At 51.2% G+C, this 27,995-nt stretch overlaps 1 protein-coding gene across 1 annotated transcript; it reads right to left on the reverse strand.

The window, feature by feature from the left end:
* Nucleotides 1–7,616: 7,616 nt before the first annotated feature.
* Nucleotides 7,617–27,582, reverse strand: USP2 (ubiquitin specific peptidase 2). The gene is made up of 8 exons (XM_075583100.1): nucleotides 26,936–27,582; nucleotides 25,556–25,606; nucleotides 25,302–25,419; nucleotides 19,214–19,325; nucleotides 15,034–15,144; nucleotides 10,263–10,327; nucleotides 7,974–8,077; nucleotides 7,617–7,711 (listed from the first exon to the last, which is right to left on the reverse strand). Exons 1-8 carry the CDS (start codon nucleotides 27,047–27,049, stop codon nucleotides 7,628–7,630), a joined length of 759 nt encoding a protein of 252 aa, XP_075439215.1. The 5' UTR covers nucleotides 27,050–27,582; the 3' UTR covers nucleotides 7,617–7,627.
* Between the last annotated feature and the right edge of the window lie 413 nt (nucleotides 27,583–27,995).

Genomic DNA, 27,995 nt, shown 5'->3' on the forward strand with positions numbered 1-27,995 from the left:
GATATACAGGAGGGAAGGAGAGATATTCAGGAGGGAAGGAGAGATATTCAGGAGGGAAGGAGAGATATTCAGGAGGGAAGGAGAGATATACAGGAGGGAAGGAGAGATATCAGGAGGAAGGAGAGATATACAGGAGGGAAGGAGAGATATTCAGGAGGGAAGGAGAGATATTCAGGAGGGAAGGAGAGATATACAGGAGGGAAGGAGAGATATTCAGGAGGGAAGGAGAGATATTCAGGAGGGAAGGAGAGATATTCAGGAGGGAAGGAGAGATATACAGGAGGGAAGGAGAGATATACAGGAGGGAAGGAGAGATATACAGGAGGGAAGGAGAGATATTCAGGAGGGAAGGAGAGATATTCAGGAGGGAAGGAGAGATATACAGGAGGGAAGGAGAGATATACAGGAGGGAAGGAGAGATATACAGGAGGGAAGGAGAGATATTCAGGAGGGAAGGAGAGATATACAGGAGGGAAGGAGAGATATACAGGAGGGAAGGAGAGATATACAGGAGGGAAGGAGAGATATTCAGGAGGGAAGGAGAGATATTCAGGAGGGAAGGAGAGATATACAGGAGGGAAGGAGAGATATACAGGAGGGAAGGAGAGATATTCAGGAGGGAAGGAGAGATATTCAGGAGGGAAGGAGAGATATACAGGAGGGAAGGAGAGATATACAGGAGGGAAGGAGAGATATACAGGAGGGAAGGAGAGATATACAGGAGGGAAGGAGAGATATTCAGGAGGGAAGGAGAGATATTCAGGAGGGAAGGAGAGATATACAGGAGGGAAGGAGAGATATACAGGAGGGAAGGAGAGATATTCAGGAGGGAAGGAGAGATATACAGGAGGGAAGGAGAGATATACAGGAGGGAAGGAGAGATATACAGGAGGGAAGGAGAGATATACAGGAGGGAAGGAGAGATATTCAGGAGGGAAGGAGAGATATACAGGAGGGAAGGAGAGATATACAGGAGGGAAGGAGAGATATACAGGAGGGAAGGAGAGATATACAGGAGGGAAGGAGAGATATTCAGGAGGGAAGGAGAGATATACAGGAGGGAAGGAGAGATATACAGGAGGGAAGGAGAGATATACAGGAGGGAAGGAGAGATATTCAGGAGGGAAGGAGAGATATACAGGAGGGAAGGAGAGATATTCAGGAGGGAAGGAGAGATATACAGGAGGGAAGGAGAGATATTCAGGAGGGAAGGAGAGATATTCAGGAGGGAAGGAGAGATATTCAGGAGGGAAGGAGAGATATACAGGAGGGAAGGAGAGATATACAGGAGGGAAGGAGAGATATTCAGGAGGGAAGGAGAGATATTCAGGAGGGAAGGAGAGATATACAGGAGGGAAGGAGAGATATACAGGAGGGAAGGAGAGATATACAGGAGGGAAGGAGAGATATACAGGAGGGAAGGAGAGATATTCAGGAGGGAAGGAGAGATATACAGGAGGGAAGGAGAGATATACAGGAGGGAAGGAGAGATATACAGGAGGGAAGGAGAGATATTCAGGAGGGAAGGAGAGATATACAGGAGGGAAGGAGAGATATACAGGAGGGAAGGAGAGATATTCAGGAGGGAAGGAGAGATATACAGGAGGGAAGGAGAGATATACAGGAGGGAAGGAGAGATATTCAGGAGGGAAGGAGAGATATACAGGAGGGAAGGAGAGATATTCAGGAGGGAAGGAGAGATATTCAGGAGGGAAGGAGAGATATACAGGAGGGAAGGAGAGATATACAGGAGGGAAGGAGAGATATTCAGGAGGGAAGGAGAGATATACAGGAGGGAAGGAGAGATATTCAGGAGGGAAGGAGAGATATACAGGAGGGAAGGAGAGATATACAGGAGGGAAGGAGAGATATACAGGAGGGAAGGAGAGATATTCAGGAGGGAAGGAGAGATATACAGGAGGGAAGGAGAGATATTCAGGAGGGAAGGAGAGATATACAGGAGGGAAGGAGAGATATTCAGGAGGGAAGGAGAGATATTCAGGAGGGAAGGAGAGATATTCAGGAGGGAAGGAGAGATATTCAGGAGGGAAGGAGAGATATTCAGGAGGGAAGGAGAGATATACAGGAGGGAAGGAGAGATATTCAGGAGGGAAGGAGAGATATTCAGGAGGGAAGGAGAGATATTCAGGAGGGAAGGAGAGATATTCAGGAGGGAAGGAGAGATATTCAGGAGGGAAGGAGAGATATACAGGAGGGAAGGAGAGATATACAGGAGGGAAGGAGAGATATACAGGAGGGAAGGAGAGATATTCAGGAGGGAAGGAGAGATATTCAGGAGGGAAGGAGAGATATACAGGAGGGAAGGAGAGATATACAGGAGGGAAGGAGAGATATACAGGAGGGAAGGAGAGATATACAGGAGGGAAGGAGAGATATACAGGAGGGAAGGAGAGATATTCAGGAGGGAAGGAGAGATATACAGGAGGGAAGGAGAGATATACAGGAGGGAAGGAGAGATATACAGGAGGGAAGGAGAGATATTCAGGAGGGAAGGAGAGATATACAGGAGGGAAGGAGAGATATTCAGGAGGGAAGGAGAGATATTCAGGAGGGAAGGAGAGATATTCAGGAGGGAAGGAGAGATATACAGGAGGGAAGGAGAGATATTCAGGAGGGAAGGAGAGATATACAGGAGGGAAGGAGAGATATTCAGGAGGGAAGGAGAGATATACAGGAGGGAAGGAGAGATATTCAGGAGGGAAGGAGAGATATACAGGAGGGAAGGAGAGATATACAGGAGGGAAGGAGAGATATTCAGGAGGGAAGGAGAGATATACAGGAGGGAAGGAGAGATATACAGGAGGGAAGGAGAGATATACAGGAGGGAAGGAGAGATATTCAGGAGGGAAGGAGAGATATTCAGGAGGGAAGGAGAGATATTCAGGAGGGAAGGAGAGATATTCAGGAGGGAAGGAGAGATATACAGGAGGGAAGGAGAGATATACAGGAGGGAAGGAGAGATATTCAGGAGGGAAGGAGAGATATACAGGAGGGAAGGAGAGATATACAGGAGGGAAGGAGAGATATACAGGAGGGAAGGAGAGATATACAGGAGGGAAGGAGAGATATACAGGAGGGAAGGAGAGATATACAGGAGGGAAGGAGAGATATACAGGAGGGAAGGAGAGATATACAGGAGGGAAGGAGAGATATACAGGAGGGAAGGAGAGATATTCAGGAGGGAAGGAGAGATATTCAGGAGGGAAGGAGAGATATTCAGGAGGGAAGGAGAGATATTCAGGAGGGAAGGAGAGATATTCAGGAGGGAAGGAGAGATATTCAGGAGGGAAGGAGAGATATACAGGAGGGAAGGAGAGATATTCAGGAGGGAAGGAGAGATATACAGGAGGGAAGGAGAGATATACAGGAGGGAAGGAGAGATATACAGGAGGGAAGGAGAGATATTCAGGAGGGAAGGAGAGATATACAGGAGGGAAGGAGAGATATACAGGAGGGAAGGAGAGATATACAGGAGGGAAGGAGAGATATTCAGGAGGGAAGGAGAGATATACAGGAGGGAAGGAGAGATATTCAGGAGGGAAGGAGAGATATTCAGGAGGGAAGGAGAGATATACAGGAGGGAAGGAGAGATATTCAGGAGGGAAGGAGAGATATTCAGGAGGGAAGGAGAGATATACAGGAGGGAAGGAGAGATATACAGGAGGGAAGGAGAGATATACAGGAGGGAAGGAGAGATATTCAGGAGGGAAGGAGAGATATTCAGGAGGGAAGGAGAGATATACAGGAGGGAAGGAGAGATATTCAGGAGGGAAGGAGAGATATACAGGAGGGAAGGAGAGATATACAGGAGGGAAGGAGAGATATACAGGAGGGAAGGAGAGATATTCAGGAGGGAAGGAGAGATATACAGGAGGGAAGGAGAGATATACAGGAGGGAAGGAGAGATATACAGGAGGGAAGGAGAGATATTCAGGAGGGAAGGAGAGATATACAGGAGGGAAGGAGAGATATACAGGAGGGAAGGAGAGATATTCAGGAGGGAAGGAGAGATATACAGGAGGTAAGGAGAGATATACAGGAGGGAAGGAGAGATATTCAGGAGGGAAGGAGAGATATACAGGAGGGAAGGAGAGATATACAGGAGGGAAGGAGAGATATACAGGAGGGAAGGAGAGATATACAGGAGGGAAGGAGAGATATTCAGGAGGAAGGAGAGATATACAGGAGGGAAGGAGAGATATACAGGAGGGAAGGAGAGATATACAGGAGGGAAGGAGAGATATTCAGGAGGGAAGGAGAGATATACAGGAGGGAAGGAGAGATATACAGGAGGGAAGGAGAGATATTCAGGAGGGAAGGAGAGATATTCAGGAGGGAAGGAGAGATATTCAGGAGGGAAGGAGAGATATACAGGAGGGAAGGAGAGATATACAGGAGGGAAGGAGAGATATACAGGAGGGAAGGAGAGATATACAGGAGGGAAGGAGAGATATTCAGGAGGGAAGGAGAGATACTGTATACGGGAGGGATATACAGGATGGAAGGAGAGATATACGGGATGGAAGGAAAGATATTCGGGACGGAAGGAAAGATATACCAGGCGGATATACGGGATGGAAGGAGAGATATACGGGACGGAAGGAGAGATATACCAGACAGATATATACGGGGGAAGGAGAGATATACCAGACGGATATACGGGGGGAAGGAGAGATATACAGGATGGAAGAAGAGATATACACAGGACAGAAAGAGAGATATACCAGGGCGGATATACGGGGGGAAGGAGAGATATATGGGAGAGCTATACGGGATATATATACGGGATGTATATTTCGGGAGGGATATACAGGATGGAAGGAGATATATATGGGACGGATATATGGGAGAGCTATACGGGATATATATACGGGATGTATATTTCGGGAGGGATATACAGGATGGAAGGAGAAATATACGGGACGGATATATGGGAGAGCTATACGGGATATATATACGGGATGTATATTTCGGGAGGGATATACAGGATGGAAGGAGATATATATGGGACGGATATACGGGATGGAAGGAGAGATGTATATGGGACGGAATGAGAGATATACGGGGGGAAGGAGAGATATACGGGGGAAGGAGAGATATACAGGAGGGATATATGGGACAGAAGGAGAGATATATGGGGGGAAGGAGAGATATACGGGATGGATATACAGGAGGGATATATGGGACGGAAAGAGATATATGGGAGGGACATATGGAAGAGATATACGGGACAAATTTATGGGACAGATATATGGGAGGGATATACGTGACAGAAAGAGAGATATATGGGAGAGATATACGTGCCGGAAAGAGAGATATACGGGAGGGATATACGGGAGGGATATACGAGGGAAGGATACGGAGCACCAGGATCTTGGGGAATTTCTGGATGGTGAATTTCTTGGTGCATCTTCTGCGAGTCTTACATCTGCAGCACGTCTGTGAGAGAGAGATGCGGAGAGGCGTGAGAGGGGAGAGGTGTGTGCGCCAGAGAGAGAGGCGTGAGAGGGGAGAGGCGTGTGCGCCAGAGAGAGAGGCGTGAGAGGGGAGAGGTGTGTACGCCAGAGAGAGGCGTGTGCGCCAGAGATAGAGGCGTGAGAGGAGAGGGGAGAGGCGTGAGAGGAGAGGGGAGAGGCGTGAGAGGAGAGGGGAGAGGCGTGAGCACCAGAGAGAGGGGAGGCGTGAGCACCAGAGAGAGGAGAGGCGTGCGCGAGGGGGAGAGTGGCGTGCGCGAGGGGGAGAGTGGCGTGCGCGAGGGGGAGAGTGGCGAGGGGGAGAGTGGCGTGCGCGAGGGGGAGAGTGGCGTGCGCGAGGGGGAGAGTGGCGTGCGCAAGGGGGAGAGTGGCGTGCGCAAGGGGGGAGAGTGGCGTGCGCGAGGGGGAGAGTGGCGTGCGCGAGGGGGAGAGTGGCGTGCATCACAGAGGGGAGAGAGAGGGAGGTGTGAGAGAGGTGTGTGAGGGAGCGAAAGGTGTGTGAGGGAGCGAGAGGTGTGTGTGTGGGAGTGAGAGGTGTGTGTGTGGGAGTGAGAGGTGTGTGTGTGGGAGCGAGAGGTGTGTGTGGGAGCGAGAGGTGTGTGAGGGAGCGAGAGGTGTGTGAGGGAGCGAGAGGTGTGTGAGGGAGCGAGAGGTGTGTGAGGGAGCGAGAGGTGTGTGAGGGAGCGAGAGGTGTGTGAGGGAGCGAGAGGTGTGTGAGGGAGCGAGAGGTGTGTGAGGGAGCGAGAGGTGTGTGAGGGAGCGAGAGGTGTGTGAGGGAGCGAGAGGTGTGTGAGGGAGCGAGAGGTGTGTGAGGGAGCGAGAGAGAGAGTGAGAGAGGTGTGTGTGAGAGTGAGAGGTGTGTGAGAGAGAGTGAGAGAGGTGTGTGAGAGAGAGAGTGAGAGGTGTGTGAGAGAGAGAGTGAGAGAGGTGTGTGAGAGAGAGAGTGAGAGAGGAGTGAGAGAGGTGTGTGAGAGTGAGAGAGGTGTGTGAGAGTGAGAGAGGTGTGTGAGAGTGAGAGAGGTGTGTGAGAGTGAGAGAGGTGTGTGAGAGTGAGAGAGGTGTGTGAGTGAGAGAGGTGTGTGAGAGTGAGAGAGGTGTGTGAGAGTGAGAGAGGTGTGTGAGAGTGAGAGAGGTGTGTGAGAGTGAGAGAGGTGTGTGAGAGTGAGAGAGGTGTGTGAGAGTGAGAGAGGTGTGTGAGAGTGAGAGAGGTGTGTGAGAGTGAGAGAGGTGTGTGAGAGAGAGTGAGAGAGGTGTGTGTGAGAGAGGTGTGTGAGAGAGGTGTGTGAGAGAGAGTGAGAGAGGTGTGTGAGAGAGCGAGAGGTGTGTGAGGGAGCGAGAGGTGTGTGTGAGGGAGCGAGAGGTGTGTGTGAGGGAGCGAGAGGTGTGTGTGAGGGAGCGAGAGGTGTGTGTGAGGGAGCGAGAGGTGTGTGTGAGGGAGCGAGAGGTGTGTGTGAGGGAGCGAGAGGTGTGTGTGAGGGAGCGAGAGGTGTGTGTGAGGGAGCGAGAGGTGTGTGTGAGGGAGCGAGAGGTGTGTGTGAGGGAGCGAGAGGTGTGTGTGAGGGAGCGAGAGGTGTGTGTGAGGGAGCGAGAGGTGTGTGTGAGGGAGCGAGAGGTGTGTGTGAGGGAGCGAGAGGTGTGTGTGAGGGAGCGAGAGGTGTGTGTGAGGGAGCGAGAGGTGTGTGTGAGGGAGCGAGAGGTGTGTGTGAGGGAGCGAGAGGTGTGTGTGAGGGAGCGAGAGGTGTGTGTGAGGGAGCGAGAGGTGTGTGTGAGGGAGCGAGAGGTGTGTGTGAGGGAGCGAGAGGTGTGTGTGAGGGAGCGAGAGGTGTGTGTGAGGGAGCGAGAGGTGTGTGTGAGGGAGCGAGAGGTGTGTGTGAGGGAGCGAGAGGTGTGTGTGAGGGAGCGAGAGGTGTGTGTGAGGGAGCGAGAGGTGTGTGTGAGGGAGCGAGAGGTGTGTGTGAGGGAGCGAGAGGTGTGTGAGAGTAAGAGAAATGAGTGTGTGAGACAGTATGAAAGGGAAGAGAGGGATGTGTGTGTGTGACACTTCTTGTGCACGTGAGACAGGGAGCATGGGAGAGCCACCGTGTCTTTGCTGAGAGTGTGTGACACCAGTCCTGGGAGTGACAGTGCAAGGCTCACCGCTTCTCATCCCCATCCAGCACATCCTCCTTTGTGAAGAGACGCATGCAGTCCATCAAGGTCACCTCGGGGAGACTTCTCTGTATAAGAGAGACAGTGTTATACAGAGTAAGGCGGTGGAATTTTCCGTGTACTCTCTTCTAGTACCAAAAAACATAAACCAATAACACGGACATGGCTTAGGGAAGGGACGGTCACCAGGAGGGACACATAGGTTGGGAGCGGCCTCACCTACTACAATGGCTTTGTCATTACCTATAGACAAATCCCGATGTACAAAACGTGTTAGTCCAGTGTCTTGGAGTGTGAGTGAGTGTGACAAGTAGTTTGAGGGGACAGTACCTTAGCAATTGGTAGTGACAGGTCCCAGAAGGGGTCAAACACAGTGGAGCAATATCCACATTCAGTGCATGTGAGGGAGCTCTTCAACTGCCCAACAAACAGCTCTGCAAGGAGGGAGAGGAGGAGTGAGACCCACTGTATATACACTCACACTCACACACCAACACACAGCTCTGCAGGGAGGGAGAGGAGGAGTGAGACCCACTGTATATACACTCACACTCACACACCAACAAACCGCTCTGCAGGGAGGGAGAGGAGGAGTGAGACCCACTGTATATACACTCACACTCACACACCAACAAACAGCTCTGCAGGGAGGGAGAGGAGGAGTGAGACCCACTGTATATACACTCACACTCACACACCAACAAACAGCTCTGCAGGGACGGAGAGGAGGAGTGGGACCCACTGTATATACACTCACTCACACACCAACAAACAGCTCTGCAGGGAGGGAGAGGAGGAGTGAGACCCACTGCATATACACTCACACTCACACACCAACAAACAGCTGTGCAGGGAGGGAGCGAAGTGAGACTCACTGTATATACACTCACACACCAACAAACAGCTCTGCAGGGAGGGAGAGGAGTGAGACCCACTGTATATACACTCACACTCACACACCAACAAACAGTTCTGCAGGGAGGGAGAGGAGTGAGACCCACTGTATATACACTCCCACTCACACACCAACAAACAGCTCTGCAAGGAGGGAGAGGAGGAGTGAGACCCACTGTATATACACTCACACTCACACACCAACACACAGCTCTGCAGGGAGGGAGCGAAGTGAGACTCACAGTATATACACTCACACTCACACACCAACAAACAGCTCTGCAGGGAGGGAGCGAAGTGAGACTAACTGTATATACACTCACACTCACACACCAACAAACAGCTCTGCAGGGAGGGAGAGGAGGAGTGAGACCCACTGTATATACACTCACACTCACACACCAACAAACAGTTCTGCAGGGAGGGAGAGGAGGAGTGGGACCCACTGTATATACACTCACACTCACACACCAACAAACAGCTCTGCTGGGAGGGAGAGGAGGAGGGAGACCCACTGTATATACACTCACACACCAACAAACAGCTCTGCAGGGAGGGAGAGGAGTGAGACCCACTGTATATACACTCACACTCACTCACACACCAACAAACAGCTCTGCAGGGAGGAAGAGGAGGAGTGAGACCCACTGTATATACACTCACACTCACACACCAACAAACAGCTCTGCAGGGAGGGAGAGGAGGAGTGTGACCCACTGTATATACACTCACACTCACACACCAACAAACAGTTCTGCAGGGAGGGAGAGGAGTGAGACCCACTGTATATACACTCCCACTCACACACCAACAAACAGCTCTGCAAGGAGGGAGAGGAGGAGTGAGACCCACTGTATATACACTCACACTCACACACCAACACACAGCTCTGCAGGGAGGGAGCGAAGTGAGACTCACAGTATATACACTCACACTCACACACCAACAAACAGCTCTGCAGGGAGGGAGCGAAGTGAGACTAACTGTATATACACTCACACTCACACACCAACAAACAGCTCTGCAGGGAGGGAGAGGAGGAGTGAGACCCACTGTATATACACTCACACTCACACACCAACAAACAGTTCTGCAGGGAGGGAGAGGAGGAGTGGGACCCACTGTATATACACACACTCACACACCAACAAACAGCTCTGCTGGGAGGGAGAGGAGGAGGGAGACCCACTGTATATACACTCACACACCAACAAACAGCTCTGCAGGGAGGGAGAGGAGTGAGACCCACTGTATATACACTCACACTCACTCACACACCAACAAACAGCTCTGCAGGGAGGAAGAGGAGGAGTGAGACCCACTGTATATACACTCACACTCACACACCATGAAACAGCTCTGCAGGGAGGGAGAGAAGGAGTGTGACCCACTGTATATACACTCACACTCACTCACCAACAAACAGCTCTGCAGGGAGGGAGAGAAGGAGTGTGACCCACTGTATATACACTCACACTCACTCACCAACAAACAGCTCTGCAGGGAGGGAGAGGAGGAGTGTGACCCACTGTATTTACACTCACACTCACACACCATGAAACAGCTCTGCAGGGAGGGAGAGGAGGAGTGTGACCCACTGTATTTACATTCACACACTCCTCCATACCGCCTCTTGTACACATAATCTCACGCTTACATTCTGCCTCTCTGTCAATGCCCTTCTCACACTCACCCTGCCCTCACCCCTTGCACTCCGCACCTCACCTACAATCCTGCTGTCCTCTCTCTCCAGATATCTCCTCCACATCAGTTTCCCCTTCTCTGTGTCACTGAGGAGACATAATGGGACAGGGGGTCAGACACGCCAGGCTGAGACGTATGACGGGACAGGGGGTCAGACACGCTAGGGCTGGGAGGCATGACGGACAGGGGGTCAGACACGCCAGGCGGGAAGGCAAGAGAGGGCAGGGGGTCAGACACGCCAGGCTGGGAGGCATGACGGGACGGGGTCAGACACTCCAGGATTGGACATATGACGGGACAGGTGGTCAGACAGGCCAGGATGGTACATATGACGGGACAGTGGGTCAGACACGCCAGGCTGGGAGGCATGAGAGGGCAGGGGGTCAGACACGCCAGGCTGGGAGGCATGAGAGGGCAGGGGGTCAAACACGCCAGGCTGGGAGGCATGACGGGACGGGGTCAGACACGCCAGGATTGGACATATGACGGGACAGGGGGTCAGACACGCCAGGCTGGGAGGCATGACGGGACAGGGGGCCAGACACGCCAATCTGGGAGGCATGACGGGACAGGGGGTCTGACACGCCAGGCGGGGAGGCATGACGGGACAGGGGGTCAGACACGCCAGGATGGGAGGCATGACGGGACAGGGGGTCAGACACGCCAATCTGGGAGGCATGACGGGACAGGGGGGCAGACACGCCAGGCTGGGACATATGACGGGACAGGGGGACAGACACGCCAGGCTGGGAAATATGGCGGGACAGGGGGGCAGACACGCCAGGCTGGGAGGCATGGCGGGACAGGGGGGCAGACACGCCAATCTGGGAGGCATGACGGGACAGGGGGGCAGACACGCCAGGCATGGCGGGACAGGGGGGCAGACACGCCAATCTGGGAGGCATGAAGGGACAGGGGGTCAGACACGCCAATCTGGGAGGCATGACGGGACAGGGGGGCAGACACGCCAGGCTGGGACATATGACGGGACAGGGGGACAGACACGCCAGGCGGGGACATATAACGGGACAGGGGGACAGACACGCCAGGCGGGGACATATAACGGGACAGGGGGACAGACACGCCAGACAGGCACATATGACATAACATTTTACAAAGCACATTTGTTTTTTTTTGTAGGTTTTAGATAAACATATTAAATTAAATTAAATATTCACCCTCAAATATTACTGGATATCTGTAAAAAATATATTTCTCTGCATTGCTGATCTTATCTGGCTGTCCCGGCCCCATAATTACATTACAAACAAAGAGCAGAGAATGGAGATTCTCAGGGGCTTATTCTGCTATCTCCGCTAGCGCAGCGCCACACGATCTGCACGGAGACCCCCATTCAAGTCAAAGCCCCTAACACTCCCACGCGCTCCCACGCCAAAAGACATTAGATAAAGACTGTAATAAATGTAAAAAAACTTTTCGGGGAATTGGAAACGATATAAATGTACTTTTGGGACTGAAAAATAATGTTAAGATATTGATATGCCCTTTCCGTGCCTGCAGTGGCACCAACTTGGCACTAAATGATCTTAGTTTTCATTTATATTGATAGCAGCAGGAGCTGGGATATCTCGGCCTAGTTCATTTGTCTGAGACTGGACGCTATGTGAGTAGGGTGACCAGATGTCCCGGTTGGTTTTGTATCCCCCCTGGCGACGCCGACTGCGCATGAGCAAAGAGCGCTTGTCGACTGGGCATGCGCGATCGGCATTCCCGGCTGCTCGTGCGCGATCGGCATTCCCGGCTGCTCGTGCGCATGCGCGATCGACATTCCCGGCTGCTCGTGCGCGATCGGCATTCCCGGCTGCTCGTGCGCATGCGCGATCGACATTCCCGGCTGCTCGTGCGCGATCGACATTCCCGGCTGCTCGTGCGCGATCGGCACTTCTCGACTAGCAACAGTGCTAAGTTGAGTAAAGCCCATCGGGGCTAATGGCTATAAGGTAAGTCAAAAGGTGTGTACCCATGGCAGGAAGGATAATAATGCAATATCAGGCCTAATGACTAGCAGCAGAACTGATGAGACAAACACAGATAGTGCTTAGAAACTCCTGTCCTAGAGGAGCCAAAACTCAAAGTATAAGCTGCTGTGAGCTGCAAAAGCCAATAATGGTGTAACAACAAAGTCATACAAATGACTCAAATTAGCACTGTTGCTAGTCATTAGGCTGGATATTGCATTGTTATCCTTTGGTCATATATGTATTCTCTAATGACCCTCTGTCAGTGCATTTTTTACTTGTTGGGAGACACTGTCCATATAGGACATAAGGGAAGTAACCTTGATTGCTGTGATCTTGGGGAACAAGCATTACGCCCCAAAACGTTGCCCCCCTTATCTTTGTCTTGTTCCCTCCCCACCCCCCTTTTCCTTGTCTTTTCCTCTTCCCTTCCCGTTTGTTCTCCCATTCCACTTTTTACACATCAATTGTATGTTTGTACTATATCTGTAAACGGATCTTTTGCTATTGACACTACTCTGAGTAGCAGCACAGTAGATTCTGCATGCCCTGGTATTTTGTGGCTATATTCTATTAAAATCTCTTCTTGACATTTCAGCGTTCTTTCATTATTCCGTTTGAGTGCTGGGTACCCTCCCTGTGTGTATATTTAATAAATCAATGTAGTATTAGATAATACTTGCTGCACTTATTGCTTGCTCTTTTCCCCTCTGTAATGAGTTTTCCTGTATTAAGCTTCCGTTGGTTGGGGGACTATATCTTTCCCGGGACAATTGACGCGCATGCGTGGCTGCTGTTTGCCGTGCGCGCATTTAACCAAAAACAGGGACATTTGTTAACATTTCGGGAGACCTGGACAAAGAACAAAAAAACACTGTCCCGGTTAAACTCGGACGTCTGGTCACTCTATCCATTGGGGGTTGCTATAGAAACTATTTAGGAAGCCACAGCACTTTTGATACAGGCGGCTATATTGCGTGCCCAAATATCCCAAATTAACCCAAAATATCCCAAATTAACCCAAAATATCCCAAATTAACCCAAAATATCCCAAATTAACCCAAAATATCCCAAATTATCTCAATTTAACCAAACTTCAAAACACCTATCAAGGTTTATCCCATCTGTAACTACTACACGCAGAGGGGCTGAACTCCGGTCCTCACGCCCCCCCCTCCCCACCCCCAAACAGGTCAGGTTTTAAGGATATCCCAGCTTCAGCACAGGTGGCTCAATCACTCCCAGCTTCAGCACAGGTGGCTCAATCAGTGGGCTACTGACTGAGACATCTGTGCTGAAGCTGGGGGGGGGGGGGGGGAGCTTGTGGAGTGGAGTTGATCCCCCTGGATTACTGTATCTTTAGGTGATACACCCAAGACAGAAATGTCTGTGGAAGAGTCTCTATAATTGACACCCTTCCCGCAGGTGAGCTGGAATGTGTTCCAGAGAACTCACTAGAACAGCCATTTTAAAAACGCCCAGGAAATAAAATGTTCAGTCAACAGCTTCACAAATGGAGGAGGGGCGTAAATAAAAGATGTCAAAGACAAAATGTTTCCATTCTTGATGAGGTATGACGGCACCTTTACGTCCACGCTTTGAAATCAAGGAAGGGAGGCGACACCTGGTTATGTAAGTTATAATAACCGGTCATTAAAGTGACATAATAACCAATAAAATCAGACCGAGACTATGATGCAACTCTGCGGGGCCGGCGGGACTCCATGTATCATCACCTGGGATGTAACGTTTATTTATATCCCCGCCGACGCCACGCTCTATCCAACGCAGATTCTGCCTTCCTCAAGCTTCCTGCATGCACAATGTCAAGTGCGACAAATAGCGCAAAATGCGCTGCTAACTGCCCCACGCCAATACCTCCCGGAGGGATCAAATATCACCCGATTTTAAGCAGATTTCGGTGGCTTTTGGCCAGTTTTGGCGATTTCCCCTGATTTTCGCAAGTCGGAAATAAAAAAAAAATGGACCAAGCCATGTCGACGGAAACTTTTCGTTGTCACAAGTGTTTCTGCGCGGGATATAACCACGCCACAGAGGCTGGAGGAGGCGCGGGGCACTGCGCTGCAACAGTGGCGGGAAGTAATGGCTTCCCTCTCTTTCACTTTCTTTTATTTATTTGCAGGACCGAGTTTTTAGGATTGGCGTAATTTGGATTATTGGGGACCCTGGTGCATGGTTATGTCATGACATCTTTATTTAGAACTCTTAGGGGCTTAATTCTATATCAGACGTCAGTGAGGCATTGCGGGTGGAAAATCAACTGGGGAATAAGACACCCTTTGGGACTCTTCCGACCTATCACTGTGCGCGTTTTTGTAGGCGGCGCTCTTCTGGAAGTCAGTGTAAAATTGTGCAGTGAAACGTTTTATGTCTGAATGAATTTGAGAAATTCCCAATGGTGATTCCTGATATGGTGCAAGGACTTGGGCTTTCATTCCACAGAATCCCCTCTTATTCATGTGATTGTTATACCGTATATCGCCCTAACTCCCCCCCGCCCCCCTGCTGCCATTGTGAGACTCTCAGCATCCCACTTAGATTGTAAGCTGTCCAGGGCAGGAATTCCGGTTGCGATCGTGTGCTTGTACGTTTGATGCGCTTATTACATCTTCCTGTTCTAGTGTCTACATTGTAAAGTGCTGTATAAAATATATATATATATATACCCACATGCTTTTAATAGTGGCTATTACACGTCACACACCCCATAAACTCCACCCTTGGAGCAGCCCTGGGTCACAGCTGAATAGCACGGCCTCCCCGTTAAGACACAGCCCCGTCCCCCTACTCACGGCATGTGGTCCAAGTCCTGAGCGCAGGGTTTGGGTCTCACGGTGACCCGGTTAACCTCATTGTGCAAACCGTCCAGGAGAAATCGCAGGAACTCCTGAGCGTCCTGCTGGCTGCGGAGAGAGGACAGAGGTCAGCTTAGGGCTGTTTATAGGGTCAAGGGCAGAAGTGGCCCACTCCAGTCCTTAAGGGAGACCAACAGGCCAGGTATTAGGGAGATCCCTGCTTCAGCATAGGTGGCTCAATCAGTCTTCGACTGAGCCACTGATTGAACTACCTGTGCTGAAGCAGGGATATCCTGAAAACCTGAGCTGTTGGTGGCCCTTGAGGACTGGAGTGGGCCACTTCTGAAACAATCATTTGTCCAGTGTCTGGTTAGGTCAGTGGGCTCGCATTCATTCCCTGGCAAACTAATCTCCTTCCTTACCAGTTGCAGAAGGGGTCATAGTGCCATGGTACTACCGAGTACTTACTACTAACCAGAGTAACACTACGAGTACTTCTATTCACAAGACTAGAGTTTATTTTAAAAGTTTGTTCCCACGTCGCAGCCACAAAAACAACAAATGGTCAGAAAACGGAACAAGCCGCTTGTCTTTCTTAAACTAAAAAGCAAATATTTGGCCGCTTTTGTATCCCTGGAAATTGCCCTTCTTCCAGGCTCTGAATGGAGGGGTCAGGAGGTCAATCAAGTGTTCCCGTTACCCGAATTAGAGAACAAATAATGATAAGAGGGGGAGAGAAGCTTTTCCTTTGCAAACTCGCGTTGGACATCAGAGACAGGGGAGCAGGCAGAGGAAAGCATTAACCCCAGAAGAAGCCGACAGACTGGCGAAACGCGTTGGGCTTTTTGGACATTGAAGGCCACAGTATCAACCCATCGGCAGATAAGCGTGCTGGCGTCAGAGGTCCGGGACAGTCTGCTAGTGAGAGGAGCAGACGGAGGAAGCTGCAAGCGTGTGGACACGCAGGACACGTAGCTGATAAGACCGGAGTAGGGTTGGAGAGCGCCCCAAGTCACTCCCGGCACGCTACCAGTGGGGATATTGTGAGTGTGTGATTTCCCCTCTGTGTTGTATGTGTTGGAGTAAAACGTTAATGTGCCATTATTCTTTGCATCTGTGTTTCTTCCCCATATGAAATTCTCCATGGAGGTTTAACCCAAAATGTTCCTGTTTGACGGTTTGTATTGTGGCATTTGTTAACAGTGCTGGTATCAACCAATCAACCATTACTGTATCACTCTTTATATAGCATTTACACTATTTACTTATATCTTATATCAGTTTGCACCGTAAACACCATTTTTCTATTGTTACTTTAGTGCAATTGGGAAACTGCAAGTGTTTTGGCTGCAACTGATCTGTGCAAGCTTGTTTCAGGTATAGTTAACATTATATGTTGCTGTTCGTTTACATGTGTTGCATACTGTAGAGTTAGCCAATGCTTAAAGCAAAGGGTGCACAAAATATCAACACATATTATGCAATTTATTTAAAATAAGAAACTTATGATGGTATCAAATTAAAACTAACGTGAGTACAAACTCATCAGCAAGTGAACTATACAACAGCAAACTGTGGGTACGTGAATTGAAGCTCATTTTGCTGCTGAGTTTTGCGGAAATAACCAACCTGAAACCTTCAAGGATTCCAAGTGACCGTAACATCACCCTTTGAACAAGTCGCCCGTGTGTGACGAAACGCGTCAGGGAGCGTCATTACGCAATACGCACGGACACTACGTCATCACGCATGCGCAGGAACAGGCCGGTTCGAGCGCCAAACAATAAAGAGGCCATCCAGCAAGAAGATATTCTCTGGGATTCCTGGGACGTTTCGTTGAAGCAATATCCATGCCCCCTGGACACCCTGACGGATCACTGCCCTTTCATCTCGGAGACACTGATGGACTTCTGATTCAAGTACAGATACCGGATGGTGGTGATATTGTCACGAAATGCTTTAAATTCTTGTACCCTTGTGAGTTTATTTCTTCCCCCTCCCTCCCTTTCCCATCATTAAATATACGGTTTTACACTATGGGGCGTGCGCTCTCTCCTCTCTCTTTTCTGCAGATTCCAAACGGATGTGGTTAATCCCCTTGAGAGCAGCCGGAGACCCCCCCCTACCAGCATCACTCTTGTATCATTGTTGGACATTTTTTGAAAGGACTGGTTTTCTTTTCTTTTTTTAATCACAGTTTATGTTAATGATTGGTTTTATTTAACACCTTCATTTAATGGATTCATTAGGCACTTTCACAATTATATTATGTTGGTTTATCTCTGGTACTAATATATATATATTTATTTTTTATATTTTATATTTAATACCCATTCAAGGCGCTGCTTTTTTGTTTTTTCGTTTGTCTTTGATTGATATATATATATATATATATATATATATATATATATATATATATATATATATATATATATATATATACACACACGAGCCACCGATTGAGCCACCTGTGCTGAAGTTGGGATATTCTTAAAACCGGACCTGTATACCAACAGGTCCGGTTTTAAGAATATCCCGACTTCAGCACAGGTGGCTCAATCAGTGGCTGGAGCTGGTCCCCCCTGGTGTAGAGTATACTTGTCACATATAGAAAGCAGGTGGGAGGCAAAGGTCAGGTTATACTTAGGGTCAGAGTTCAGGGAGAATGTATTTAGGATCAGTGATGACAAAAGCTTATGTCTGGGGTCGGGGTCGTGCTATATGCAGGAGCTAGGTTACATTGCAATCTCTTCGGGCTCAAGCTTTGGTTTGCTTTAGGATCAGGTTTCGGGGGAAACACTTGTATTGGTGATAAGAATAATATATTTAGAATCGAGAGTTGGAATTAGGGTCAGGGTTGGGTTTGAGGGTTGTAATTGACGTAAATATAGATTAGGGTTATGTCAAGGTTAGGTGGGGATTATGATTAAACAGCATGCGTTAAAGCTTTGTAAAGACAAACATTTGCAGGCCATTTGTATAGGAGGAGGGGCAGGTCTCTCCTGTATTCTGTGCGTCACGGGGAACATTCATGTTATAACGGAGGCTTCGGGCTGTGTGTGTTGTATGTAGGATTCAGGCTCTATTCAAGTCTCAGATTGAGGACACAGGTGGTTTGGGGGTTATACTTCTGGTCAGTGTTGGGTTTTATTAAGATTCGGAAGACTTTGGGGATATATTTAGGGCCATGATTAGGATTGTAACCAGGGGTAAATGTTGTTGTGGGGTTATACTTAAGGCCAGAGTAAGGTCACATTTACATATGTGGTAAGAAAATTGCCCCGGGGGTATCACAGAAACACATTATATTATTCTGAATCCTATTTTTCCTTTGATACATATGTTGCAGATCCCTCCCCCCTCCCCCCAATTGCACCAGTCGTCTTGCCATATACCGTAAACCCCGTAGCAGAATGATCACGGTATGTATGTATGTCTTTATTTATATTGCGCCAAAAGTGCACTCAGCGCTTCACAAAGAATACAGTACAGGGAATTATAATACAATAAGTGCAGCAAAATCAGACAATAGGAAAGGAAATCCCTGCCCCGAAGAGCTTACAATCTAAGAGGTTTGATGGGGAATTTACAGAGACAGCAGGTGAGGGAATAAGTGCAGTAGATGGCAGTGCCTGGCCACAGTGGTGGGTAGGAGTGACTGAGTGTGGGACAATAATTCCTGAGTAATTCCAGAGTGCAGGTTATTGGGATGCTTGATTTGTGGGGCGAGTTTTAAGGTTAGTCAGTATTAAGATGAGATTATAACTAGGATTCAGGTTGTTTTGGTTTATATTTAGGCTCAGGACTGGGTTATATATAGGATAATGGTTATAGTTCGACTCACGATTAGTGTTATATATAATTTCTCCTCTGCACACAGACTTGGTAATCAGGAATCACTTTAAGAATTCATCATTTATTTCAGCAAACAGTGACAAGCTTGCACTGCGTTTCGGGGGAGGTCCACTGCGCCCTGAAGTAAGGGTATCCTGAAAACCTGACCTGTTGGTGGCCCTTGAGGACTGGAGTTGCCCTGCCCTGATTTAGGTGATCGCTTGATTGATTAGATTATTTGTAGGATTTACGTTACCGTTTTATTGAAGATGAGAATTATATTTAGGATTAGGGGTAGGGATCAGGGTTTAGTTAGCATTATAATGCAGGTTACGCCTCTTACTTGTATCCCATGAAGCGGGGGGCGTATCTCTGTATCTGGGTCTTGAACTCCGAGGGGCTGACCACATCATTCGCTGAACACGTCCACATGGCCTGAAGCAAGCGGGCAAACTCTGAGAGAAGAGCAGGCAGGACAGGGCGGTATTATTGGGGGTCAGTAACAGGACAGGGGTGCAATACTGGGGGTCAGTAACAGGACAGGGCGGTATTATTGGGGGTCAGTGACAGGGCGGTATTACTGGGGGTCAGTAACAGGACAGGGCTGCAATACTGGGGGGAGGTCAGTAACAGGACAGGGCTGCAATACTGGGGGGAGGTCAGTAACAGCACAGGGCGGTATTATTGGGGGTCAGTAACAGGACAGGGCTGCACTACCGTGGGGAGGTCAGTAACAGGTCAGGGCGGTATTACTGGGGGTCAGTAACAGGACAGGGTGGTATTACTGGGGTCAGTAACAGGACAGGGCGGTATTACTGGGGTCAGTAACAGGACAGGGTGGCATAACTGGGGGTCAGTAACAGGACAGGGTGGCATTACTGGGGGTCAGTAACAGGACAGGGCGGCATTACTGGGGTCAGTAACAGGACAGGGCGGCATAACTGGGGGTCAGTAACAGGGCAGGGCAGCATAACTGGGGGTCAGTAACAGGACAGGGTGGCATTACTGGGGGTCAGTAACAGGACAGGGTGGCATTACTGGGGGTCAGTAACAGGACAGGGCGGCATTACTGGGGTCAGTAACAGGACAGGGCGGCATAACTGGGGGTCAGTAACAGGACAGGGCGGCATAACTGGGGGTCAGTAACAGGACAGGGAAGCATAACTGTGGGTCAGTAACAGGACAGGGCGGCATTACTGGGGGGAGGTCAGTAACAGGACAGGGCGGCATTACTGGGGGGAGGTCAGTAACAGGACAGGGCGGCATAACTGGGGGTCAGTAACAGGACAGGGTGGCATAACTGGGGGTCAGTAACAGGACAGGGCGGCATTACTGGGGGTCAGTAACAGGACAGGGTGGCATAACTGGGGGTCAGTAACAGGACAGGGCGGCATTACTGGGGGTCAGTAACAGGACAGGGCAGCATTACTGGGGGTCAGTAACAGGACTGGGCGGCATTACTGGGGGTCAGTAACAGGACAGGGCGGCATTACTGGGGGTCAGTAACAGGACAGGGCGGCATTACTGGGGGTCAGTAACAGGACAGGGCGGCATAACTGGGGGGAGGTCAGTAACAGGACAGGGCGGCATTACTGGGGGGAGGTCAGTAACAGGACAGGGCGGCATTACTGGGGGGAGGTCAGTAACAGGACAGGGTGGCATTACTGGGGGTCAGTAACAGGACAGGGCGGCATTACTGGGGGTCAGTAACAGGACAGGGCGGCATTACTGGGGGTCAGTAACAGGACAGGGCAGCATTACTGGGGGTCAGTAACAGGACTGGGCGGCATTACTGGGGGTCAGTAACAGGACAGGGCGGCATTACTGGGGGTCAGTAACAGGACAGGGCGGCATTACTGGGGGTCAGTAACAGGACAGGGCGGCATAACTGGGGGGAGGTCAGTAACAGGACAGGGCGGCATTACTGGGGGGAGGTCAGTAACAGGACAGGGCGGCATTACTGGGGGGAGGTCAGTAACAGGACAGGGTGGCATTACTGGGGGTCAGTAACAGGACAGGGCGGCATTACTGGGGGTCAGTAACAGGACAGGGCGGCATTACTGGGGGTCAGTAACAAGACAGGGCGGCATTACTGGGGGTCAGTAACAGGACTGGGCGGCATTACTGGGGGTCAGTAACAGGACAGGGCTGCAATACTGGGTGGAAATCAGTAACAGGACAGGGCTGCAATACTGGGGGGAGGTCAGTAACAGCACAGGGCGGTATTATTGGGGGTCAGTAACAGGACAGGGCTGCACTACCGTGGGGAGGTCAGTAACAGGTCAGGGCGGTATTACTGGGGTCAGTAACAGGACAGGGCGGTATTACTGGGGTCAGTAACAGGACAGGGTGGCATAACTGGGGGTCAGTAACAGGACAGGGTGGCATTACTGGGGGTCAGTAACAGGACAGGGCGGCATTACTGGGGTCAGTAACAGGACAGGGCGGCATAACTGGGGGTCAGTAACAGGGCAGGGCGGCATAACTGGGGGTCAGTAACAGGACAGGGTGGCATTACTGGGGGTCAGTAACAGGACAGGGTGGCATTACTGGGGGTCAGTAACAGGACAGGGCGGCATTACTGGGGTCAGTAACAGGACAGGGCGGCATAACTGGGGGTCAGTAACAGGACAGGGCGGCATAACTGGGGGTCAGTAACAGGACAGGGAAGCATAACTGTGGGTCAGTAACAGGACAGGGCGGCATTACTGGGGGGAGGTCAGTAACAGGACAGGGCGGCATTACTGGGGGGAGGTCAGTAACAGGACAGGGCGGCATAACTGGGGGTCAGTAACAGGACAGGGTGGCATAACTGGGGGTCAGTAACAGGACAGGGCGGCATTACTGGGGGTCAGTAACAGGACAGGGTGGCATAACTGGGGGTCAGTAACAGGACAGGGTGGCATTACTGGGGGTCAGTAACAGGACAGGGTGGCATTACTGGGGGTCAGTAACAGGACAGGGCAGCATTACTGGGGGTCAGTAACAGGACTGGGCGGCATTACTGGGGGTCAGTAACAGGACAGGGCGGCATTACTGGGGGTCAGTAACAGGACAGGGCGGCATTACTGGGGGTCAGTAACAGGACAGGGCGGCATAACTGGGGGGAGGTCAGTAACAGGACAGGGCGGAATTACTGGGGGGAGGTCAGTAACAGGACAGGGCGGCATTACTGGGGGGAGGTCAGTAACAGGACAGGGTGGCATTACTGGGGGTCAGTAACAGGACAGGCCGGCATTACTGGGGGTCAGTAACAGGACAGGGCGGCATTACTGGGGGTCAGTAACAAGACAGGGCAGCATTACTGGGGGTCAGTAACAAGACAGGGCAGCATTACTGGGGGTCAGTAACAGGACAGGGCGGCATTACTGGGGGTCAGTAACAGGACAGGGCGGCATTACTGGGGGTCAGTAACAGGACAGGGCGGCATAACTGGGGGTCAGTAACAGGACAGGGTGGCATTACTGGGGGGAGGTCAGTAACAGGACAGGGCAGCATAACTGGGGGTCAGTAACAGGACAGGGTGGCATTACTGGGGGTCAGTAAAAGGACAGGGCAGCATTACTGGGGGGAGGTCAGTAACAGGACAGGGCAGCATTACTGGGGGGAGGTCAGTAACAGGACAGGGCAGCATAACTGGGGGTCAGTAACAGGACAGGGCGGCATTACTGGGGTCAGTAACAGGACAGGGCGGCATTACTGGGGGGAGGTCAGTAACAGGACAGGGCGGCATTACTGGGGGGAGGTCAGTAACAGGACAGGGCAGCATAACTGGGGGTCAGTAACAGGACAGGGTGGCATTACTGGGGGTCAGTAACAGGACAGGGTGGCATAACTGGGGGTCAGTAACAGGACTGGGCGGCATTACTGGGGGTCAGTAACAGGACAGGGCAGCATTACTGGGGGTCAGTAACAGGACAGGGCGGCATTACTGGGGGTCAGTAACAGGACAGGGTGGCATTACTGGGGGTCAGTAACAGGACAGGGCAGCATTACTGGGGGTCAGTAACAGGACAGGGCGGCATTACTGGGGGTCAGTAACAGGACAGGGCAGCATTACTGGGGGTCAGTAACAGGACAGGGCGGCATTACTGGGGGTCAGTAACAGGACAGGGCAGCATTACTGGGGGTCAGTAAAAGGACAGGGCGGCATTACTGGGGGGAGGTCAGTAACAGGACAGGGCGGCATAACTGGGGGTCAGTAACAGGACAGGGCGGCATAACTGGGGGTCAGTAACAGGACAGGGCGGCATAACTGGGGGGAGGTCAGTAACAGGACAGGGCGGCATAACTGGGGGTCAGTAACAGGACAGGGCAGCATAACTGGGGGTCAGTAACAGGACAGAGCGGCATTACTGGGGGTCAGTAACAGGACAGGGCGGCATTACTGGGGTCAGTAACAGGACAGGGCGGCATTACTGGGGGTCAGTAACTGTATGTCACTGTGTCTGTGTGTCAGTGTGTGTCTGCATGTCACTGTGTATTTGTGTCTGTGTGTTTCTGCATGTCACTGTGTCAGTGTGTGTGTTTCTGTATGTCACTGTCTGTGTGTCAGTGTGTGTTTCTGCATGTCACTGTGTATTTGTGTCAGTGTGTTTCTGCATGTCACTGTGTGTGTGTCTGCATGTCACGGTGTCAGTGTGTGTCTGCATGTCACTGTGTGTGTGTCTGTATGTCACTGTGTGTGTCTGCATGTCACTGTATCAGTGTGTGTCTGCATGTCACTGTATCAGTGTGTGTGTGTCTGCATGTCACTGTATCAGTGTGTGTGTCTGCATGTCACTGTATCAGTGTGTGTGTGTCTGCATGTCACTGTATCAGTGTGTGTGTGTGTGTCTGCATGTCACTGTGTCTGTGTGTCAGTGTGTGTCTGCATGTCACTGTGTGTGTGTCTGCATGTCACTGTGTCAGTGTGTGTGTCTGCATGTCACTGTATCAGTGTATGTGTGTGTGTCTGCATGTCACTGTGTCTGTGTGTGTCTGCATGTCACTGTATCAGTGTATGTGTGTGTGTCTGCATGTCACTGTGTCTTACTATAGTGTGTCAGTGTGTGTTTCTGCATGTCACTGTGTCTGTATGTCAGTGTGTGTGTTTATGTATGCCACTGTGTCAGTGTGTGTTTATGCATGTCACTGCATCACAGTGCTTGCAAGTCACTGTGTCAGGGTTCCTGCGTCTGCGTGCCACCGTGTCTGTGTGTCAGTGTGTGTGTTTCTGCATGTCTTTTTGTGTGTGTCTGTATTTCTGTGTCACAGTGTGTCTGTTTTTGCATACCACTGTATCCCTGTTTGAATTAGACACATTTGATCTTATTTTGTGTCTGTATTTCTGTGTGTCTTCTGTGTAGCTTCTCAATGTTTGTTATTGTTTGTGTGTGTCCTTCACCAGGTGCGTCCCTGTGTGTGTGTGTCCATGTGTGTGACTCAACACCCCACGATGGCCTATTTACTGTTTGGGGAATTCACTTTGTGGCGGTAGGTGTGTCACTGTGTGTGTCACTGTGTGTGTGTGACTCATCCTCCTCGACAGCAGAAATACAATTTGTTGAAACATAAAAAGCAAATCACAACTTACAATAGAAAATTATGCAATCAGCCAGCCTGCCGCCCCGGGACAGGGCGCGGATTGCCCTCGGGACAAGCATGGTTAGTTTCCGGAAATGGCCTCCGTTCCCACGACATGGAACCTCTCCGGCTGCCAATGCTTCGACTGAGATGCGTTGCGTAACCTCACGTGACCTCTACGCCTTTTGCGCTTGCGTGCTTCATCTTGACCGACTGATGAAGCACGCAAGTGCGAAACGCGTAGAGGTCAGGCAATGCTTCCTGGTGGAAGCATTGCCAGCCGGGAGATCTTCAGGAGAGGTTCCTACCCTAGTTCCCGGGGCGGCAGGATGGCTGAGCGCATTATTTTCCATTGTAAGTTGTGATTTGCTTTTTCTGGTTGCCCTTATGAATTTTATATTTTATAATGGGTATCAGTGTCCGCGTGTGTGTGTATACCGGTGTATCTGTGTGTGTATACCTGGATATCAGTGTCCGTGTGTGTGTATACCGGTGTATCTGTGTGTGTATACCTGGAGATCAGTGTCCGTGTGTGTGTGTGTGTGTGTGTGTGTGTGTGTGTGTGTGTGTGTGTGTGTGTGCATACCTGTGTATCTGTGTGTGTATACCTGGGTATCAGTTTCCGTTTGTGTGTGTATACCCGGGTATCAGTGTCCGTGTGTATACCTGGGTATCAGTGTCCGTGTGTCCATCCGTGTGTGTGTGTATATATATACCTGGGTATCAGTATCAGTGTCCGTTTGTGTGTATACCTGTGTATCTGTGTATATACCTGGGTATCAGTGTCCGTGTGTGTGTGTATACTTGTGTATCTGTATACCTGAGTATCAGTGCATGTTGTGTGTTTGTCTCTGTGTGTCACTTACCCTCCATGATCGCAGTGTTACTCTTTGGGTTCAGATCTCGCCGGTGTGAGTTCTGCAGACAATAATCCCTCAGCTCTTTGGTGTTACTCAGACACTGCAGGATGGAGTTCATGAAACACTGTGACACAGAACAAAGATACACCACCGTGTCAGGCAACGCCAGAGGTCAGATCTCACCCAGGGTGATGGGTATGGGCGCAGGGTGACCGGGCACAGGGTGACTGAGTGACAAACTTGATAAAATGAAGACTTACTGTATTCCCGAGGTTCCGCAGGCCGGCCAAACCTTGTACAACTTTAGTGGACTGTAACAGAAACACAAAGAGAGAGGCGTCAGGGGGGTACAGAGAGAGGCGTCAAGGGGGGCACAGGGAGAGGCAAAGGAGGGGCACAGGGAGAGGCGTCAGGGGGGGCACAAGGAGAGGCGTCAGGGGGGGCACAGGGAGAGGCGTAAGGGGGGGCACAGGGAGAGGCATCAGGGGGGGGCACGCAGAGAGGCGTCGGGGGTGCACGCAGAGAGGCGTCGGGGGGGCACGCAGAGAGGCGTCGGGGGGGGCACGCAGAGAGGCGTCGGGGGGGGCACGCAGAGAGGCGTCGGGGGGGCACGCAGAGAGGCGTCGGGGGGGCACGCAGAGAGGCGTCGGGGGGGCACGCAGAGAGGCGTCGTGGGGGGGGCACGCAGAGAGGCGTCGTGGGGGGGGGCACGCAGAGAGGCGTCGGGGGGGGGGGCACGCAGAGAGGCGTCGGGGGGGCACGCAGAGAGGCGTCGGGGGGGCACGCAGAGAGGTGTCGGGGGGGCATGCAGAGAGGCGTCGGGGGGGCACGCATAGAGGCATGGGGGGGGCACGCATAGAGGCATGGGGGGGCACGCTGAGAGGCGTGAGGGGGGTACAGAGAGAGGCGTGAGGGGGTTACAGAGAAAGGCGGGAGGGGGGTACAGAGACAGGAGTGAGGGGGGATACAGAGACAGGAGTGAGGGGGGATACAGAGACAGGAGTGAGGGGGGATACAGAGACAGGAATGAGGGGGGATACAGAGACAGGAGTGAGGGGGGATACAGAGACAGGAGTGAGGGGGGATACAGAGACAGGAGTGAGGGGGGATACAGAGACAGGAGTGAGGGGGGATACAAAGAGTGCCTGTGTTAACGCCCCCCAGGTCTCTCCCTCCGGTGCTTGTGTAACAACCCCCCCGGGGGGGGGGGGGGTGCCGTCTGAAAGGGGTACCACTGAGGCAGCGTACACGGTCAGCGCGATGGCAGCCAGTTACTATTGTTCTTTACACGGCAGTTCTGTTATAAGAATGGGATCTAAATATGTTACGTGCTTCGATCATGCCAGCTCGGGGGGGCCAACTCCAATGTCAAGGGCCACTAACAGGTCAGGTTTTCAGGATATCCCTGCTTCAGCACAGGTGGCTCAATCCGTGGCTCAGTCGACTGAGCCACTGATTGAGCCACCTGTGCTGAAGTAGGGATATCCTGAAAACCTGACCTGTTTGGGGGACTTTGGGACTGGAGTTGGCCGCCCATATCTTAGCCCCTCCTACCACTGCCCCCTCAAATCTCTCACCTAGGCGCTGTTCAGTATGATGTCCGTCCCACCCCCACGACCCGCTCATCACCACTTTCTCACCTTTTCTCTGCTAAGCATGAAGTCCACCAGACTGGAGAGTAGGAGGGTGCCGGGCAGCGGGTGCTCCCTGCGCAAGCCCACGCCGTGCATGGTGAGCAGGTAAGAGGAGCGCATGGCGAGGCGGGAGGCTCGGGCTCTCCTGTTACCCCTGGTGTCAGAGTATTGCTGTGATACTCCCGGTGTCAGAGTATTGCTGTGATACTCCCGGTGTCCGAGTATTGCTGTGATACTCCCGGTGTCCGAGTATTGCTGTGATACTCCCGGTGTCCGAGTATTGCTGTGATACTCCCGGTGTCCGAGTATTGCTGTGATACTCCCGGTGTCCGAGTATTGCTGTGATACTCCCGGTGTCCGAGTATTGCTGTGATACTCCCGGTGTCCGAGTATTGCTGTGATACTCCCGGTGTCAGAGTATTGCTGTGATACTCCCGGTGTCAGAGTATTGCTGTGATACTCCCGGTGTCCGTGTATTGCTGTGATACTCCCGGTGTCAGAGTATTGCTGTGATACTCCTGGTGTCAGAGTATTGCTGTGATACTCCTGGTGTCAGAGTATTGCTGTGATACTCCTGGTGTCCGAGTATTGCTGTGATACTCCCGGTGTCAGAGCCGGTGCTCAGCCTGCAGACTCCCCTCCCCTTGTGAACACCCAGGGAGCCTCAGCAGGAGGAGAGAGCAGCTGATGGGAGGCAGGCATCTGACATCAGCAAGGAGGAGGAGCGCAGAGCGCATACTGATCCCTCCCTGGGAGAGGAGACGCCTGCACACTGACAGGCAAGGTGCATAGCACACCTGTGTGTGTGTGTGTATACCTGACAGGCAAGGTGCATAGCACACCTGTGTGTGTGTGTGTATACCTGACAGGCAAGGTGCATAGCACACCTGTGTGTGTATACCTGACAGGCAAGGTGCATAGCACACCTGTGTGTGTGTATACCTGACAGGCAAGGTGCATAGCACGCCTGTGTGTGTATACCTGACAGGCAAGGTGCATAGCACACCTGTGTGTGTGTGTATACCTGACAGGCAAGGTGCATAGCACACCTGTGTGTGTGTGTGTA

Source organism: Ascaphus truei, unplaced genomic scaffold (genome assembly GCF_040206685.1).
Source record: "Ascaphus truei isolate aAscTru1 unplaced genomic scaffold, aAscTru1.hap1 HAP1_SCAFFOLD_2855, whole genome shotgun sequence".
NCBI lineage: Eukaryota > Metazoa > Chordata > Amphibia > Anura > Ascaphidae > Ascaphus > Ascaphus truei.

Excerpts from the sequence above, each read along its gene's own strand:
- USP2 (XM_075583100.1), bottom strand. The coding sequence starts at position 27,049 with ATGCGCTCCTCTTACCTGCTCACCATGCACGGCGTGGGCTTGCGCAGG. Across the intron at positions 25,607-26,935 it reads TCATGCTTAGCAGAGAAAAG|TCCACTAAAGTTGTACAAGG; the intron begins GTGAGAAAGTGG and ends TTTCTGTTACAG. Across the intron at positions 25,420-25,555 it reads TGCGGAACCTCGGGAATACA|TGTTTCATGAACTCCATCCT; the intron begins GTAAGTCTTCAT and ends TCTGTGTCACAG.